The sequence below is a fragment of the Populus nigra genome, chromosome 3, assembly GCF_951802175.1.
Source record: "Populus nigra chromosome 3, ddPopNigr1.1, whole genome shotgun sequence".
Classification (NCBI taxonomy): domain Eukaryota; kingdom Viridiplantae; phylum Streptophyta; class Magnoliopsida; order Malpighiales; family Salicaceae; genus Populus; species Populus nigra.
Window position 1 is genome coordinate 1700003 of NC_084854.1, and position 16181 is coordinate 1716183.

A 16181-nucleotide genomic window follows, 5' to 3' on the forward strand; every position below is an offset into this window, starting at 1 on the left:
TAAAATAAAATATATTTTTAAAATACACACACAAATAGAAACTACCATGCTCTAATCAAGCGATAAAATCCATCAAACTACCTAAACAAAATTGGCAATGAAAAAAGAGGTCAGAATTAACATAAAAAGATCTTGCAAGTCAAAAAAATCACGAGGGCTCAGTCTATTCGTAGCCTCTGGCCTCTGCTACGATGACATGCCATGCCATGCCATGCCATGATCCGAGTGAAAGTGTACTATTTCCGGGTCCAAAAGCATGGATGGAAAGAAGGGAATCTCGCGAGAGAAGTTCGTGGGTTTGCACTTTTGCCAAAATTAGACTCATTTGTACAAAAAGCAGCACTGAAAAATGAAAATTAGCAGTGGAATCGATGGCATTTGCCGATCGGCTTACTTATTACACAGTTAAATAATTTTCTGTCAGTCCATATGTCAGCTTGGCCCCACGAAAACACACACAGCAAGAAAACGATGGAAAGATACATGTACGATCCTCAAGCATATACTCAGTCCCAATCTAGTCCCCCAAGTCCTAGTTTTAGCATCCAGCCCTTCCTCTAACGTAATCTATACATTAATGTTGCCAGCAGACAGCATTTCAGTTTTGTAAAATCACAATCACCTTTTTTTTCAAATTGTTTTTTCTTGGAAAACACATCAGATTATTACTTTTTAGATGGTTTTAAATGAGTTTAATTTAATGATATTAAAAAAAATATATTTTTAATATATTTTTAATTAAAAATATACTTACAAAGGCATCCATTACGTTACCAAACAAACACACGCAAATGAACTATGAGAAGTTACGATCAAATGCAACAATGGTAAAATTACATCCTTGTGAAATTTATTATAAAAAAATATAACATTATAATATCAAAATACACGTATGTTATTTTATGTTATTTTCGGTAATATTTAAAATGTGACATTGCTGTATATTTTTTATTTCGAAAATCAAGATAGACTAAGTGAGTTTTTATACGTAGAAATTAAACACGTCCACGCTGGATTTTAAAGAGGACATCTATCCATATGTTGGTTTACTCTTATAAAATTACAATATATTTGAGGCTTGAGATGTAAATCGGTTGCAATTTGGAGGGTGTATATGTAGTTTACCAAAGAAAAAAAAGTCGCGGCTCCCACCCGCCTTACGCCTCGATCTACCCCGGCCTCGCACGATGAAAGGGCCTTTTCTAGTAGTTGAACAAGGAGAGAAATAAATAGCATCTGACCACGAGACGATAAAAATAAAAATAATAGAAGACAAGAAACCTATTGGTCCCTGAAGCTCTAATTTTAGCATTCTAGCCCTTCGTCTACCATAGTATATTTCTAGAATCACAACTACGTGTGTTTTCTTTGCCAATAAAAGAAAAATCATGAAACACATTTCTCTTGGTCGATTTTCAAAAACTTGAGCAAGTGAGTTATATGAAATTATAATTGAAATGCAATAATCATGAGATAATATTGGATTAGGAGTTTTTGTGAAATTCATCTTGGAAATACAAGCATGAAAAACATTTAATGTGAAAACCAACTAAGCATGTAAAGAGGTGATATTACTTTCTTTTTTTTTATCTTAACAATTACGATACCCTCGACCATATTTTATACATGGAAATTTAATATTTTTACGATGAACTTTAAATGAACTATCTATTTTTATATTGATTTACTCATAAATTTTTATATGTTTGTGATCTTTTGTCTATATATTTGAAATCTAATCTAGATTATGATTTAGATCGTAGATTTTTTAGATCAATATTTTTTCTTGAATCAGTACTAGGTATTCAGGCCAAGACCCGACTAATCTCATGGATACACAAATCCTTGATAAAAAGTTTTTTTATAAATGCATCGCGGTTAATTCATGAACTTATGTTAACTATAATTCAAAATATATAAAAGTACAACATTAACATGTAATATTTTTTTATCCTAACAATTAAGATATATTCTATCAATATTCATAAATGAAAATCAAAAACATTTGCGCTGTAATTTAAACATCCCAACATCCTCCCATAGGAATCCATCCCTAGAATCCTAATTGGATTTGGACAATGACGACAATGCAAAAAAAATTCAGATCCACTTATCATACAAATGAAGCTCATAGAGTGACACATACACCCATATGTATGTATGTAAGGCCCCACTTATTTTTGTAATCTTTTTTTTTTCCTGTACTTTCATTGTAAATTTAAAAACGTTTGGTTAATTAATACATACCATTAATGTATTCAAATTTTTTTCTTGAAATCATAGTCAAGAAAATACTATGATTTGTAGCGCTTTTTAAATCTATTTTTTCAAATTATAACCGTAAAAAGTAACACAATACCAAACACATATTAAGTGGTGAAATATAAAATTGAAACAATTTAAAGGATGTAAATGTAGTTTACCAAAGAAATAAAGGGCCATGACACACACCCACCTTACACCCCATCCCCCCACACTCAATGAAAGTGCAAGTAGTAGTGGAAGAAGAAAGAAAAAAAAATTGCATCTGGCCATGACAAAAAGAAATGAAAAATAAATAAAAATTCAAGAAAACAAATTATAGAAACAGAATAACTGGAATCTACTACAAGACCACAAAACCAACTCCCCGTATATAAACGCTCCCTCACCCTCCCTAACGCACCCCTTCTTTAAAATCTCTCATCTCATCTCTCTCTCTCTCTCTCATTTCTTTGCCCATCACCCCCAAATCTCCTCTTCACACACGCTGTCTTATCTAACCCTTCTCTCTGTACAAATCCCAACAGGGTTATCAGTTTTTTAATGATGGAGGAGTGGGTGACAGCGGCGATGGCAGACGAGACAGTAGTAGCAAAACTACTACTGCGTCTCAAACAATCACAGGCGACGGCATCAGCTTCCGCGGTGCCAGCGGTTATTCCCTTGCGATGGGGGATGCGGCTTCCGAGGTCAAGGCCGGGAACGATGACAGCAACGAATTCTTCTTCATTGAGATGCGATGTCGTTTTGAAAAGTAAGGAAGGCGGCGGCGGCGGCGATTCCTCTACTAGATGCAGTCCTACCACTCCTCTTTCATGGAGCGGTGGTGGTGATGGTGGTGCTTCTCCGTCCGGTACTGGTGACGGTTTTGAAGAAACCAGCCGCCGCCACCTCAGCAGTTCTCCTCCGCCACCTGGCGTTAGATCCAAGGTAGTTGTAACCACACACAGTCTCTCCCTCTCTATCGGTTTCTGATTTCTTTTCCTGCTCGTTACTGTTAACGTTAGATTTGGTGTGAGCTGATCCCTCACTCCCTTTCTGTTTTGACTAAAATACCCTTTTCCAGTCTCATTAATCACCGTGACGTTAAGCCAGTCTCTTTTTCTCCCTTGTTCTTCAAATGGTGTCTCTCGCTCCTTTTCTTCTCTTTCGATTTCACCACTTGACCAATCTGCCCTTCATTTTTTTCTCTAATCTTCCTTTACCAGCCATCATCTTCTCTGTTTTACAGATTCGTTAAAACTGTCCGTTGATTTTGAAGAGGTGAGGTCTAGTGCTGTTTTTCGCTTAAATTTTTTATTTTTTATTCTTCGAGACCAATTTACCCGTCGTTTATCTTCTTATTTGCTTCTAGCTATCCCATCGTTTTACGTCAACATTTTTCATCGGTTTCCATTTTCCAGCTGCTAAAAAACCAACCCCTGCTAGCAGCTGACAAGGGGCAAATCTGTCTTTTTACGATTTTATCCTCCCGATCATCGGTGGAAAACCGTCAGGAGGTGACATCCACAATTTACCTGGACAGAAATACCCTCGGTGACGTTTTCTCCTCGCTTCTTTTCCGGTCACCTGTCATTCATGGTTTCCGACTTTCTGATCATTAATCTACCAAATTGTCCACTCAAGGCTTCACTAGATTCTCCCGTGAAACTCTTCGAACAAGGATGATTTTGTCCGATTCGTGAAGTGAACCACACAAGTCCGTTGCCCATGAGAGAGAGAAAAAACAAAACCCAACGAAGTTTCCATTTTTTTTTTGCCCTAAAAATAAATAAATAGAATCCTTTTTTGTTTTTTGAGTCAAAATCTTTATGGGGTTTGCTTGCTTTTTGTGGCTTCAACGTGAGGGTTTTTTGGCTGATGATGGAGCCCACTGACCATTTAGGCTTTGGCCCACTTCAAGGGAGGTTTGTTTTAGCTAGATAAGGTGTTTTTGCTTGAGTTTGGTGAGTTGATTGTGTCGTTAGTGAGAAATTATATCGTGTGGTGATGGTCTATTGCAAGCTTTTTACGATCTTTTCGGTTCTCCTCCTCCTCCCCGCAAGGGCTAAAGGGTTCCGTCTTGGGTGGAGGGGATTATTTGTTGTAGTAGCTCATATCATTGTTGATGTGTGTATGAGTGAAAGGTATATGAGGCAGTCCAGTAATTGCCGGCCATGTCAGTGGTCATGTGAGGGAATCACATGAAAATTGTTTAAAGATCAAGAGGGTTGTCACGCGATGTCACGCGGGTATTGGTGACGTGGCGTGTAGTTATTGGGTGTGTGTAGAGTAACAGAAGGCAGCTTAACAATTTGGGGGTGATGGATGATGATGATCCGTTTACCATTTGAATGTGGACCAGCTGTTTAAACTAGATTCATTAAAGTTGGCAGTAAATGTTGATACCATAAAATATCACAGCTAATTATCGTTAATTACTAAAAAGATTGATCCTTTAACACTTTGCTGGAAGTTTTTGTTAATTATGGAAATGGGATTTGTTAATTGTTGATGATGATTAATATATATATATATATATATATATATAAAATATTTTTTTTTGGGGGTGGGGGTGGAATGATGCGTGTTGTTGGCCACGTCTATGGTTTTTGTCTCGTGTTCGAGGATTGGGAAATGTCTATCCATTTTTCTTGTTTTCATGGGTCCCCCAAGTGTAATTGAGCTGTCCTTAATATTGTGGTGCTGCCTTGACGTCTTGCCACTTGGTATTATCTGCTTAGCAAACGGAGGTTTCTTTTTTCTTTGCAGTTTTTTTGGCGCTATTGCTCAGCTTCCTTGAAGTCTTTTTTATTGGCTGAAATATATAGGAGTTAAATCAATACCATTGAATTAGCGTGTCCAATGATTCAATGGTGATGATTCATTTTTGGCCCAAAATTCGTGCTATAGAGGACTGCTCTATCATTAATTTGATGGGGAATGTTTATTGATTATTTTTATTGTGTCTGACTAATGACCATGTTTATGTTTGATACTTTCAGGGTGCTGGTATTGGTGAAACCACTAGCAATATAGTGAAGAGGTCAAGAAAAAAGAAGGTAAATTGAATCTTCATTTCAAACATCACTGTCTGCCTGTGCTATAATACAAATCCCTATCCGTATGCTACGTGGTGGTCCTGTGAATTCATGTTCAAATTCTAGTTTAGGTCAACTGAAGTGACCGCATGGACCATCTTTTTTCTGGGGATTTTTTAAGGAAATGGACTTCAAATATATACTAATATTTGATGAATTTAGCATGTAGTAATCAGTAAAGTTTATTGACGTTTTGCAGACTTTTTCTGAACTTAAAGAGGAGGAAACGCAGCTAGTGAAGGAAGGGGTTTATCTTAAAAAGGTATGATAACTATTCTTACTAGTAATTACTAAGAGAAGTGTTTGGCATTGAGTTTCAACCTGTTTTTCATCAAAATTTAATTTCCTGTTAATCTTATGTTCATTTTAACAGGAGATATCAACTGTACGTGCAACATTTAAGGAGGAGAGAGCTAGAAATGAGAATTTGAAGAGAATTAAGGTATCAACTGTTTCTTCATCTCTGTCTCACCTATCATGTGTTTATGGTTTGCTCCTGATTCCTGGAATGAAAACTTGTTCTGTTCGACAGATTGATTTGAATTTGCATTATGGAGATGAACTAGAAGCCTCGACTAGTAACGGTATTCCATCAACATTGCCCACGCGTGCCAAAGGTGATTCCCATCTGCAATCAAGCTCTTCTGAAGCAGATAAGGCGATTTCAAATCATGATAGATCTTTCCTGCTACCTGATCTAAATATGATGCCATCTGACGAGGGAGACACTGGTACTGAAACTTTATAGGGACTGAGTTGAGGAAAACATGTAAACTGCCCCCCTCATCTCAGCATGTTAACTGTCTAGGCTGTGGCTATGTGGTCACTACAGCCTTATGCTTGTTGTAGAAGAGTTAATCTCCACACCCGCGAAGGAGCCGTTTGGTATATATGCATATTCAACTGGGAGGAAAGCCTCAGTTAACAACCGCCTGTTCTATGTGCTAATTTCGTGGAAGGCAAAAGAAGTCAACCATCGTGAAGAAGGATGCACTGTGCCCAATTAGACTGTAGAGACTCTAGTTCTGTTGCAGGTTTCTACGTTCTTCCGAAATTCTTTGGGGTAAACCCTCATTACTTCGTATTTCGGGACCATGTAGAAGAAATGGTCATTCTTTGTCTACTAAAGAGCTGTTGGACTCCCTTGTTAAAGCTTCTTGCAACTAATTTTTACAGTTTTGTACCTCTAGACAATACCTTTTTTTCTTTGTTCTTTAATTTACTTTGAGAAAGAAGGGTTATTAGGGTTACTGGCTTCAGAGCTTGTTTGTTATGAGACGCTTTTCAAAAGCAAGAACAGAAGTGTAGATGTTCAGGCGTTATTGACAACCTTAGATTGCAAGTGCAACTGATCGAAAAGGTTGCTGCAGACACCAATTTTTGTTTCCAAGGCATTAAAGCTATGGAAAAGAATGTTGCCTTTCTGTTATGCTACATGTAGGCAGAATGTATGAGCATGGACGGATAGAGGGTTTGATTGGATGCGTGATCACTAATTGAGAGGATCAGGAAAAGGACGAAGAAAAAAAACTTAGTTCTGCTCCCTTCCTCTATCTACCCTCGTTAGGAAGCAAGGGCAGGTTTGAATATCTTCAGTTTCCCCTTAAATAAATCTTGCATTTACAAAGGATGCCACTACCTCACCTGATTTGATCCAGGATTTTGTTGCAGGGCACTGATTGCGATAGGATTTCAGTTATTTAGCAAATATCGGGGTCTTTTGTAATTCTAACTCCGTTTACCATAAGTTGCGAGAAAATAACATAATTAAAAAAAAAACATTTGAAAAATATTACAGTTTGAACATAATTAATAATGTTATTTCAAAAGTTCCTAATAGCAATTTTGTATGGAATCAATATTTGAAAAAGCAGTTGCATTTAAATTATGTTATTTTTCAAATACTTTTTAAACTTGTTATTCTCCCAAATTTTTTACCAAACTATGTTATTTTTTAAAAAAATCCTAATTATCAAATTTGATTAGTTTAATGCCAGAACATGAGCTTCCATACTGGATTTCCCTTACCATATCAGGATAAAGGGAAATCCCATTCCATACCCATATATGCAAATATAATCTCTTTTCTATCCATTCCATCCTGGAATACCAAACAAAGGCAATTTCCCATTAAAACTACACCATAGTTATCGTACATGGCAAAAGGTATGATCTGTTAAAGGTTTGGGTTACGTGTTTGGTCACTTAACTTTTAAGTTTGCAAGTTAACATAGATATATTATGAATTAGATATATTCTGAAATGATATTATTTAAATTAAAAAGTTTTTTTAAAAGACCAAAACAATGTTATTTTTATACAAATTAAAAGAAAAATTCTTGAAGTTGATTCGATTAGATTTCATTCGAGTTTGACCAAGTCAACTAAACTATGAAATGACATGTCAGGTTATCGAAGTCAAATTTAATAACTATAAATTATATTTTTAAAAATATTTGCTTATTTTTTTATTAAAAACAATTGATTGGGTTGTAAATTCACCGTGGACTAAAATAATGTAATTCCTATTATTTCATAAAAAAAAAACTCATTTGCTTTGTTTTTGGGGGCAATATTGTAATTGTAAAAAGACCTAAGGATTGGGGTTAAAGAAATCTTTTAAACTTTTTTCCCGCACAATATAATATTGATTTGAGTAAGAAAAATTTGAAAAACAATTTCAATTACAATAACAAACACATTTTAAGTGGGATGACAATTTCAAATTCATTCCTTCTAATTTCTCAACTCCCTGACAATATTCTTAAACCAATAGTTTGGAATTAAGTATTTCAATCTTATCACGGGAAAAAAAATTGTTAGGGAACTTCAATAAATAAGAATTAAAGGGGAAAAAAAGGTTTTACAAAGCAACACAGTATGCAGGAAAAAAAAAAAACATGATCCTAAAGAATTACCCCTCCTGACATAAATTCAGTAACTGCATTCTTAAATGCCTTTAAAATTGCTCGACGAATTTTTGGCCCTCTCTTTAGGGATGTGTATATATATATATATATATATATATATAGCATCGAAGACAAAATTATAGATGAAACAAGCTCTCTCGATCATAGCTGTTTTTAAACCCGAACCATGATTTTATCTAGGAATTTTATAATTTAAAATTTAGTGTCTGTAGATTATTTTAATGTATTAATATTAAAAATAAATTTTAAAAAATATAAAATATTATTTAATATGTATTTTTAAAACATTTTAGAAAATAAGAGTTGAAACAATGAAAAAGACTCTGAACAGTCAAACACACACTATGTTTCCGGACAAGTACGATAACCTTGCTTCTATCCATTAATAACGGAGAAAGAACAAATCTGGGGAGAGTAGATTACCTTTCTGACAAAGTTATCGCTAAATTTCACGTGTGGCATGCCCTCGTGCTGCTAGCTCCAAATCGTCTCTTGCTCTTTAAAGATCGCCAAGAGATATTAATACTGCACAGTGAACATAAGAAAATGATACCACACGGTATTTCAGATAAATAAAAAATAAACCAACTTTTTTTTTAGATAAATGATACTTAAGTAAGGAGAGATTTAAATAAATAAATAAATTATTCTATGGGATAATATTTTAATACGAGATTCAATGATAATTCCACTAATCTTACTGCTGATTTGTATTTTTAAGATTTATTCGTATAAAAGACTCCTAATATGTAGCAAGCATCTAACTTGGTTGTCATTTGTCAGCTACCTTAATTAGATGGCCTTTATCTTTAGAAGAGATTGTCAACGCTTAAGAATCTGCAGTTTATTTATGCAATCACTTTGATATACATGAATGCAATTTGGTGGGGTCCAGTTAAGAGCACCATGCGGCATCACACCTTCCCACTACATTTGATTTGAGGTGCTAGTGTGATTGATTTCTACAGCCCACAGCCACTCCAACAGCTACAAACACCAACTTACTAGGCTTGAAGCTCATGAGAATAAGGGGTGCCTCTGTGATTTCAAGCCTTCTGCCTAAACCTGACTGTAATTCTGAGTTTCGTCCCATAATTCTGTAACTTTGTGTTTGTTTTTTTTTTGGTAGTTTTTTAAAAAATTGATTTTTTTTAAATTGTTATTTTTTAATATTTTTGAATGTTAATATCAAAAATAAATATTATTTTAATATTTTTCTAAACAAAAAAATATTTTGAAAAAACAACTTTTATTATAATACTGTACAAGCGTAAAATCACATGAAACATATTTCAAGCTAAACAATAAAAGATGTTCAGTTGATAAAACCACGTAGTTGATTGATGCATTCATGTTTTTAGTAATCCAGTCAGTCATATCAATATCAGAGATTTTTTCTTAAAGAAGTAAATTTTTTTTAATAAGAATAATTCATTTGAATTGCCTTAATCCTGATAATGTATATATTCTTTTCGAACAAGTTACAAATCAGATCAGAGAACTATATTTGATTAAGCATTAGCTCAATCAAACATAGAGAGTCATCATGGCCGGGGGAGGGAGCCCACATCAGCGAGTGAACAATGAAAAACAAAAGGCAAGAAAGATGTCCACAACATGACAACAACTCTTGTCATGCTAGGAGTTCTCCCGCCAATGGTCCCACCTAGAGGTAGGAGGTTTACTATTTCAATCCAACAAAGGGAAATTTCCTAAAGCTGCAGGCTGCTAAGACACAAAGTTAGTTTTCAATCAAGGTGAAAGGATGGTTTAGCATCTTTTAGAATTTGTGATAAGAAATTGGGTACCTCATTCGTATAGATTTGTCTACCTTTTGAAATGGCCATGCTTGCCCAAACAGCATCTTCGTATTCATGTTGGAGGAAGATGAACCAGGCAAGAAAAAAATTCCTAAATGTAAAAGTAGATTTGGGAAATTTTTGATGAAGAATGTGCTAAATTATCCCTAGAATCAATAATTAATACGTGAAAACAGGTCCATCACACTGAGTAGGAGACTAAGAGCTAGTTTTTCTACTACTGCAAAAGAAAAGGTATGGAATATCACGTCCCCAATATTTTGCTTGATCTTAAAGCTGCAAGTCTATAGAGTTATCAGGTGAAAGAAATCTCATAAAAAAAACTTAAACTAATCATAGTTGTCTGATTAAGAATCCGCGTTATCAGATTATCGGATCATGTCGAATCATTCCTAAAATCATGCCATTTCAATATATTTTCTTTTAAAATAAAATCATGTTATTTTAGATATAAAAAACTTAAAATAATTCCTTAAAATTAACTTGATCAAGTCTCACCGTCTTTGCCCAGGTCATCTGGGTTATGGGTTGGCCTACTAGATCATTCAGGTTTAACGGGGCCAATATCTAAACCAATTTAAAATGAAACTCATCTCGAGTAAATTTCCAAGTCAACATGTCATTGGGTCAATTTGTTAGGTTATGTCGAGTTTAATAACTATAATACCATTGGCCACCTACTATGAAGATGACTCGTGTTTATGATCTATGTCAAATGACAACTTTTGTTTTTCAGACCATCCATGTAAAATAAAATTTAATTGTTTGCTTTAATCGTTATTTTCAGACTAAATGGATTTCTAGATAAATCATAGCAAAGAGCAGCCATCGTTAACATTCAAATTTATAATCTCTATTGGCATTCATGGATGCATAACAAAGCGCAATTATGGGTAAAGAGTTTGCTTAATCAACTCATTAGGTGTGATTGAGAGATAAAAGCTTATAAACTCCATCTTAACTCTGTTAACAATTAAAAGCAACATAGATATCTGTGATTCGAAAAAAACAGAAATGTGTAGTGAATAATACAAATAATTCAAAAACCAAGCAAGAAATCAAGTGTTTCATGCAAAAACCATTCCCAACATTGTGATGTTACTCTCGTGTTATACCCAAACTGGAAGTTGTAGAACTATTGAAATACATCTGGCACCTAAGCATCTTACCAATCCTTCTACAGTTCAAGTGAGATGGGAATTTCCTTTTTACTGAAGGTTGATTATGCTGGATGTTTTAATTTATCTTCAACTAGTTCGATACAACGATATAGAACAAGCTCAATAGGATTAAGAGAACATACTGTGTCCATTACTAATGGATCATGATCATCCTTGTTCTCTGCCATGATGCCAGCCACAAGGGCTCGAAGTGGTAGGAGCCATTCATTGAATGCTTTCTCTAAATTTTTCTTGGAGAGAACTCCAGTGTAGTTGGTTTTCCCTGTTTCATTGACAATATTTACAGTAAGATCGTGACAGCAACAAAACAAAATTAAACTTTAGAATTGCTTGTATATATATCAAGGCAAACAGAGTTTATAGAAGCGAAAATCCAAAACTGGGGGTTTGACTCAAGACAGCTAGAATTTATAAGTTGGGAAGATATCTTGGTTCCCTTAAATGAATTGAAATCATTTAAACATCTGTCATATTTGTAAGGTCTACTACATGATTTCCATTTCATCATTTACATTGTTCTACATGAACTTCAATTAGTCAGAGAGCAAACCTCCTTTAACCCTCCATATGCAAGATGAATTATGAGGTCCACACAACAGGCTCAAGCTATGATTTTCATCAAGCCATGAGTTCAGCTACTTGGATATCTGAGACTTCAAATCAGTTTCATAGTTTCTCATATGTTACCAATATACATCTCTTAAAATTAATAGGATCATTAATAGATCAGAACCTTGGTATTTTTCCAAATAAAAATGACAGAAAAATTGCTATACAGTTTAGGAATGACACAAATGAAGAAAACAAAATGATTTGCATTTAATGCATCCTGGACATTTTCTGTTTTAACTTATGAAAAATTGTAAGCTACTATATTTTTACCTGCTGATTCTGTCATCAAAATAAATCTGTACAGGTTGAGGGCAGCTAGAACCTGCAGGGCATAGTACCAAATAAAAGTTGAAAAGATTCAATCTGTGTAGAAGTCCATACATTGCTATATAAAACATTAACATTGGAGCCGGGAAGAGGAAAAGCCATAGGATTTTATGCAAAGAGACTACAACATAATAAAAATGATTGAGAAGGTAAGGCATACCGCATCACCATGCTCAGGAAAGGATGGAGGTCCTCCCTTTGGAGGCCTGAAAATTAGCTCTACCAATTCAAGGGCACGAGTAACCCATAGTGGTGCAGCTTTATTTGCTTGCTTTTCTTCGTCTTTCCCTGTTGCTGTTCTTTGGAAACCTTCCTTATACAAATCGCTTCTAACAAGATCTAAAAGAAGTGCAGTCTGTATTGTTGCAACAAATATTTCAGATGATGGGAGTTTTGCATCTTGTTTGAATAAATGTTGAAGCTCTTAAATCATGTAAACCAGCTTGCAAGAGTTTACCATAGGAGAAGACATGCTATTTGTAATCAAAGCTTGAAATATTTCAAACCTCTGAGAAGTTGGAATATCAGCAAGTACCTGATTTAATTTGGCAGAGTGATATGAGGACTCCTAATGTAAGAAGTGCATCTAAGTAAAGAAGCAGGGAGAATAACAAACCAGTAAAAAAAAAGAAGAGGATTTCAAGAACCAGTTCATTCCATTTTTCAAAAATGAAGCAAAACTTAAATGAAAACATCAACAATTTCCCGGCATTATCCAGGCACTTGGGAGAAAGTCTAAACAATAGAGGTCTGTATGTTTACTTACTGTGTTCTAAACCCTTACCCTTTTCAATGCTTCAAAGGCATTCTTTCTTATCACAGTATCTGGTGTATACATGATGACCATTGTAATAGCCTGAAATATTAATTTTGATCATTAGAAAGGAGAGAGCAGATATAGATGTACAAACACAGAAGGAAGGAGGGTACCTGCAAAGCAGCATAGAGATTAGGCATATATATAGAGCAGTCAGTGTCTTCGTCATTGCAGTTTCTTGCGATATTTCCATCAGTAATGCAAAGCAAGAAGTCAATGGCATGTTTCTTTAATTCCCAGGGGAAATCGACAAATGAGAATATGTGCTTTAACATGCCTACGGCTTGCCACCTCTCAGTTTGGTTACTTAGAATTTCATCCTTGACAGTTGACACATCCCCCCCAGCAGCCCGAGCAACATTAACAGAGATATGACCCCAGATCACTGCAACAACAGAGTAAGAAAGACTAAACGATTGAGGTAAAAACTAAGGGTTTCTTTTTCTACAGATGCAAGGTAAAACTAATGTAATCATTAACAGAACACAAATAATTACAAGGACAGGCATCTGTTTTTGGAAAATACAGACCTGAAATTGCTGCACCATGTTTGATGTAGGATAAACACCTCATATAATCATCCTCCTCTTCTGTGCATTTCATGATTACAATTAAAATGTAAGCGTTAAATGAAATCAAAGGAAAAAAGGTTACAATGATTAGAACTAAAACATACAGGTTCAATTAAATTGAAGGAAAAAATCACAATTAATACTGGCTTGCAAATTTTAAGATGTGAAGGACAACATATAGTAACCTTGTAGACTTTACCTGCAACAAAAGTGCGAGTCATTTCATCAACATCAGATCCAGTTATTAAACCGAGATATGATAAACCACAAAATGGGAAGAATTCTGACAGCCGTGACACCAGGGGAAGGCATCTTGGAATTTCACATCCTAAGACAAGAGAAAGAAGAGCCTGCAGCATATCAAGGGTGCAACTTAGGCATGCAGTCCTATCCATACGAAACAATAAAATAACCATACAGACAGGAAAAGGAAACATGAAGCAAAATATAGAGTAGTGACGTCAACTTAAATATCCACCAACAACATGAACTTAACTAGCAATAGCACAAAATTACAAGTCTGGTATAAAAGGAAATATTTATCTAACTAAACACTACTGATTTCCATTTGAACACAGGAGTGCCAACCATGATTTGTAAAATGTATGAACTAAGTACATCTCGAAGCTTTTCAAGTACTCTGCCCTCCTGCAACCGCAATAAAGTAGGTTAGTGAAGATTAGCAGGGTTTGATACTCAATTTACTCAAGGGAAAGGAAAACAGAACACGAAACAGGCATACCAATTTTGCACAAATTGCTCGTATAGAATCAGCAATTCCTAAGGCTCTGATAAACAAATTCATACATTCTGTATCCCTGGCACTGAGCTCTGAACACACAGCCTTCAAAACATTTAGGATGACAGGAACTGCAACTTTTACTTGCTCGAAGTGGCGCCTCTGTATGGCAAGCAATACTGTTAAGAAAAAAAGAAGAAGAAGAGAATGTCAGCATAGTAAATTCATTAAGGTTAGCAGCAAGCATAAGAATAGTAAAAACACCCACAACCATAGCTTTACTCAATTAGGTTTTTCCGCTATGTCCCAAAAGAGAGTAAACTTGAATAAATAAATAAAATAATGAATTGCTAAACTATCTTCTGCAAGAATTGACCCCTCAATTTGGCACACATCGTTCATTGTAACTAGGACCTAAGCCAACAGTTCATAAATACAATAGAAGAGCAGCAGTGACATGATATTATAAGCAAAATAAAAGGCAAAATAAAAAACCAGACTTCATCGGAACAGGTTGTTTCATGGATAACATGCAGATGTACAAAATGGTGCAATGACACGATATTATAAGTGGAAACACTTAGCCAGAACAAATTATTTCATGAATGACCTGCGTCTATGAGGAGACCTTAGCACATCAGAAATGGCATTTATTTCATCAAAAAAATACCCTCAACTTTCTTTCTTAAAAACAACCTTTTGAGATCCCACTTAGAAGAGGAGCAACATAGTCATATGCATGAACCATCCCATTCCACGAATCTAATGCCTGATCCAATGAAAACCAATCACTATTAGTGGTAAACTAAAATCATTAGTGACAACACACACCATCATACTAACTAACTTATAGTATAAAACCAGGGCCATAAATAAATCCATGATAAACATTAAGCAAGCTGTAATATCACAATATTAAGCGAATGGATTATGAATGTGCTATTCAGAAGTAAATCACATGATTATCAAACACTAATCCTAAGTCAGCCGTAAACACATTTAAAACACAAAGCACCTCACAAAGAATGGGAAGCATATCCCGTGGACTACAGTTTTCAATGAAAAAATCAATAATACTATCAGCAATCCTCAAGCACTCATTAGACAATCCTGCAAACTTCGATACTGCCTTCGGTAATTCAAATGATAACGCATCAATAACCGCCTACAAATACCAAAGAAAAAAAAATCATACACAAAAATAAACTTTCAACAACAACAAAAACAATATAAATAATTAAAATAGCTACCAAAAAACCTGATCTAGCGACGGAGAAAGCAAAAATTTATGAGTTTCGGAGAGAACTTCAACTGCATTGCCCTGTTCATCACTGTCTTCATGATTCGATACAGCAGAATCGGAAACTGAATCTATAAAATCTACCAGCTCTGCTATTGATTTCTCATCTCCACTTTCAATCAACTAAAATAACAATAATAATGATAATAATAATCAATTTTTATTAAATAAAACTCTATTTAACTTCAAATTAACAGTAGCAAGTAAGTTAATTAATCTCTATTAACTAAAGCAACCAGCTCGTTCACTTAAAAACGCAGCGTTTTGAATAGCAGCATAGAATATTCGATTAGTTTCCATAAGAAATGGAGAGTTTTGGGTTTTCTAGGCAAACAAACAGATTAGTAAAGAATTTTCAAGGAAAAATAAAGAGAGAGAGACTTACAGTGGAGCAAGATGAGAGTTTCTCGTGAAGATGAAGAACTAGAGGATTCTTAGTGGTCGTAGAGGAGGAGAAGGAGGAGGGTTCGTGATGCTTTGCCATGGTGTGCGTCAATGCAACAAATTTTGAAAAATTATCATTAAAAAGGGCGAATAAAAA

General features: G+C 34.9%; 2 protein-coding genes across 3 annotated transcripts; one reads left to right on the forward strand and one right to left on the reverse strand.

The window, feature by feature from the left end:
- Positions 1–2594: 2594 nt before the first annotated feature.
- On the forward strand, positions 2595–6601 carry LOC133690020 (uncharacterized). The gene is made up of 5 exons (XM_062110163.1): positions 2595–3192; positions 5247–5303; positions 5542–5604; positions 5716–5784; positions 5875–6601. The coding sequence occupies exons 1-5, from the start codon at positions 2806–2808 to the stop codon at positions 6088–6090; spliced, it is 792 nt and encodes a 263-aa protein (XP_061966147.1). The 5' UTR covers positions 2595–2805; the 3' UTR covers positions 6091–6601.
- A 1914-nt stretch (positions 6602–8515) lies between these two features.
- Positions 8516–16155, reverse strand: LOC133690093 (aberrant root formation protein 4). 2 transcript variants are annotated; one of them, XM_062110274.1, is made up of 15 exons: positions 16026–16155; positions 15599–15763; positions 15356–15505; positions 15037–15109; positions 14344–14519; positions 14190–14249; positions 13801–13951; positions 13560–13619; positions 13143–13414; positions 12997–13068; positions 12670–12747; positions 12373–12567; positions 12156–12207; positions 11396–11535; positions 8516–8797 (listed from the first exon to the last, which is right to left on the reverse strand). In XM_062110274.1, exons 1-15 carry the CDS (start codon positions 16122–16124, stop codon positions 8792–8794), a joined length of 1749 nt encoding a protein of 582 aa, XP_061966258.1. In that variant the 5' UTR covers positions 16125–16155; the 3' UTR covers positions 8516–8791. The 2 variants fall into 2 exon arrangements, with proteins under 2 accessions (XP_061966258.1, XP_061966257.1); XM_062110273.1 differs by lacking the exon at positions 8516–8797 and having other exon boundaries at positions 11066–11535.
- Positions 16156–16181: the final 26 nt, after the last annotated feature.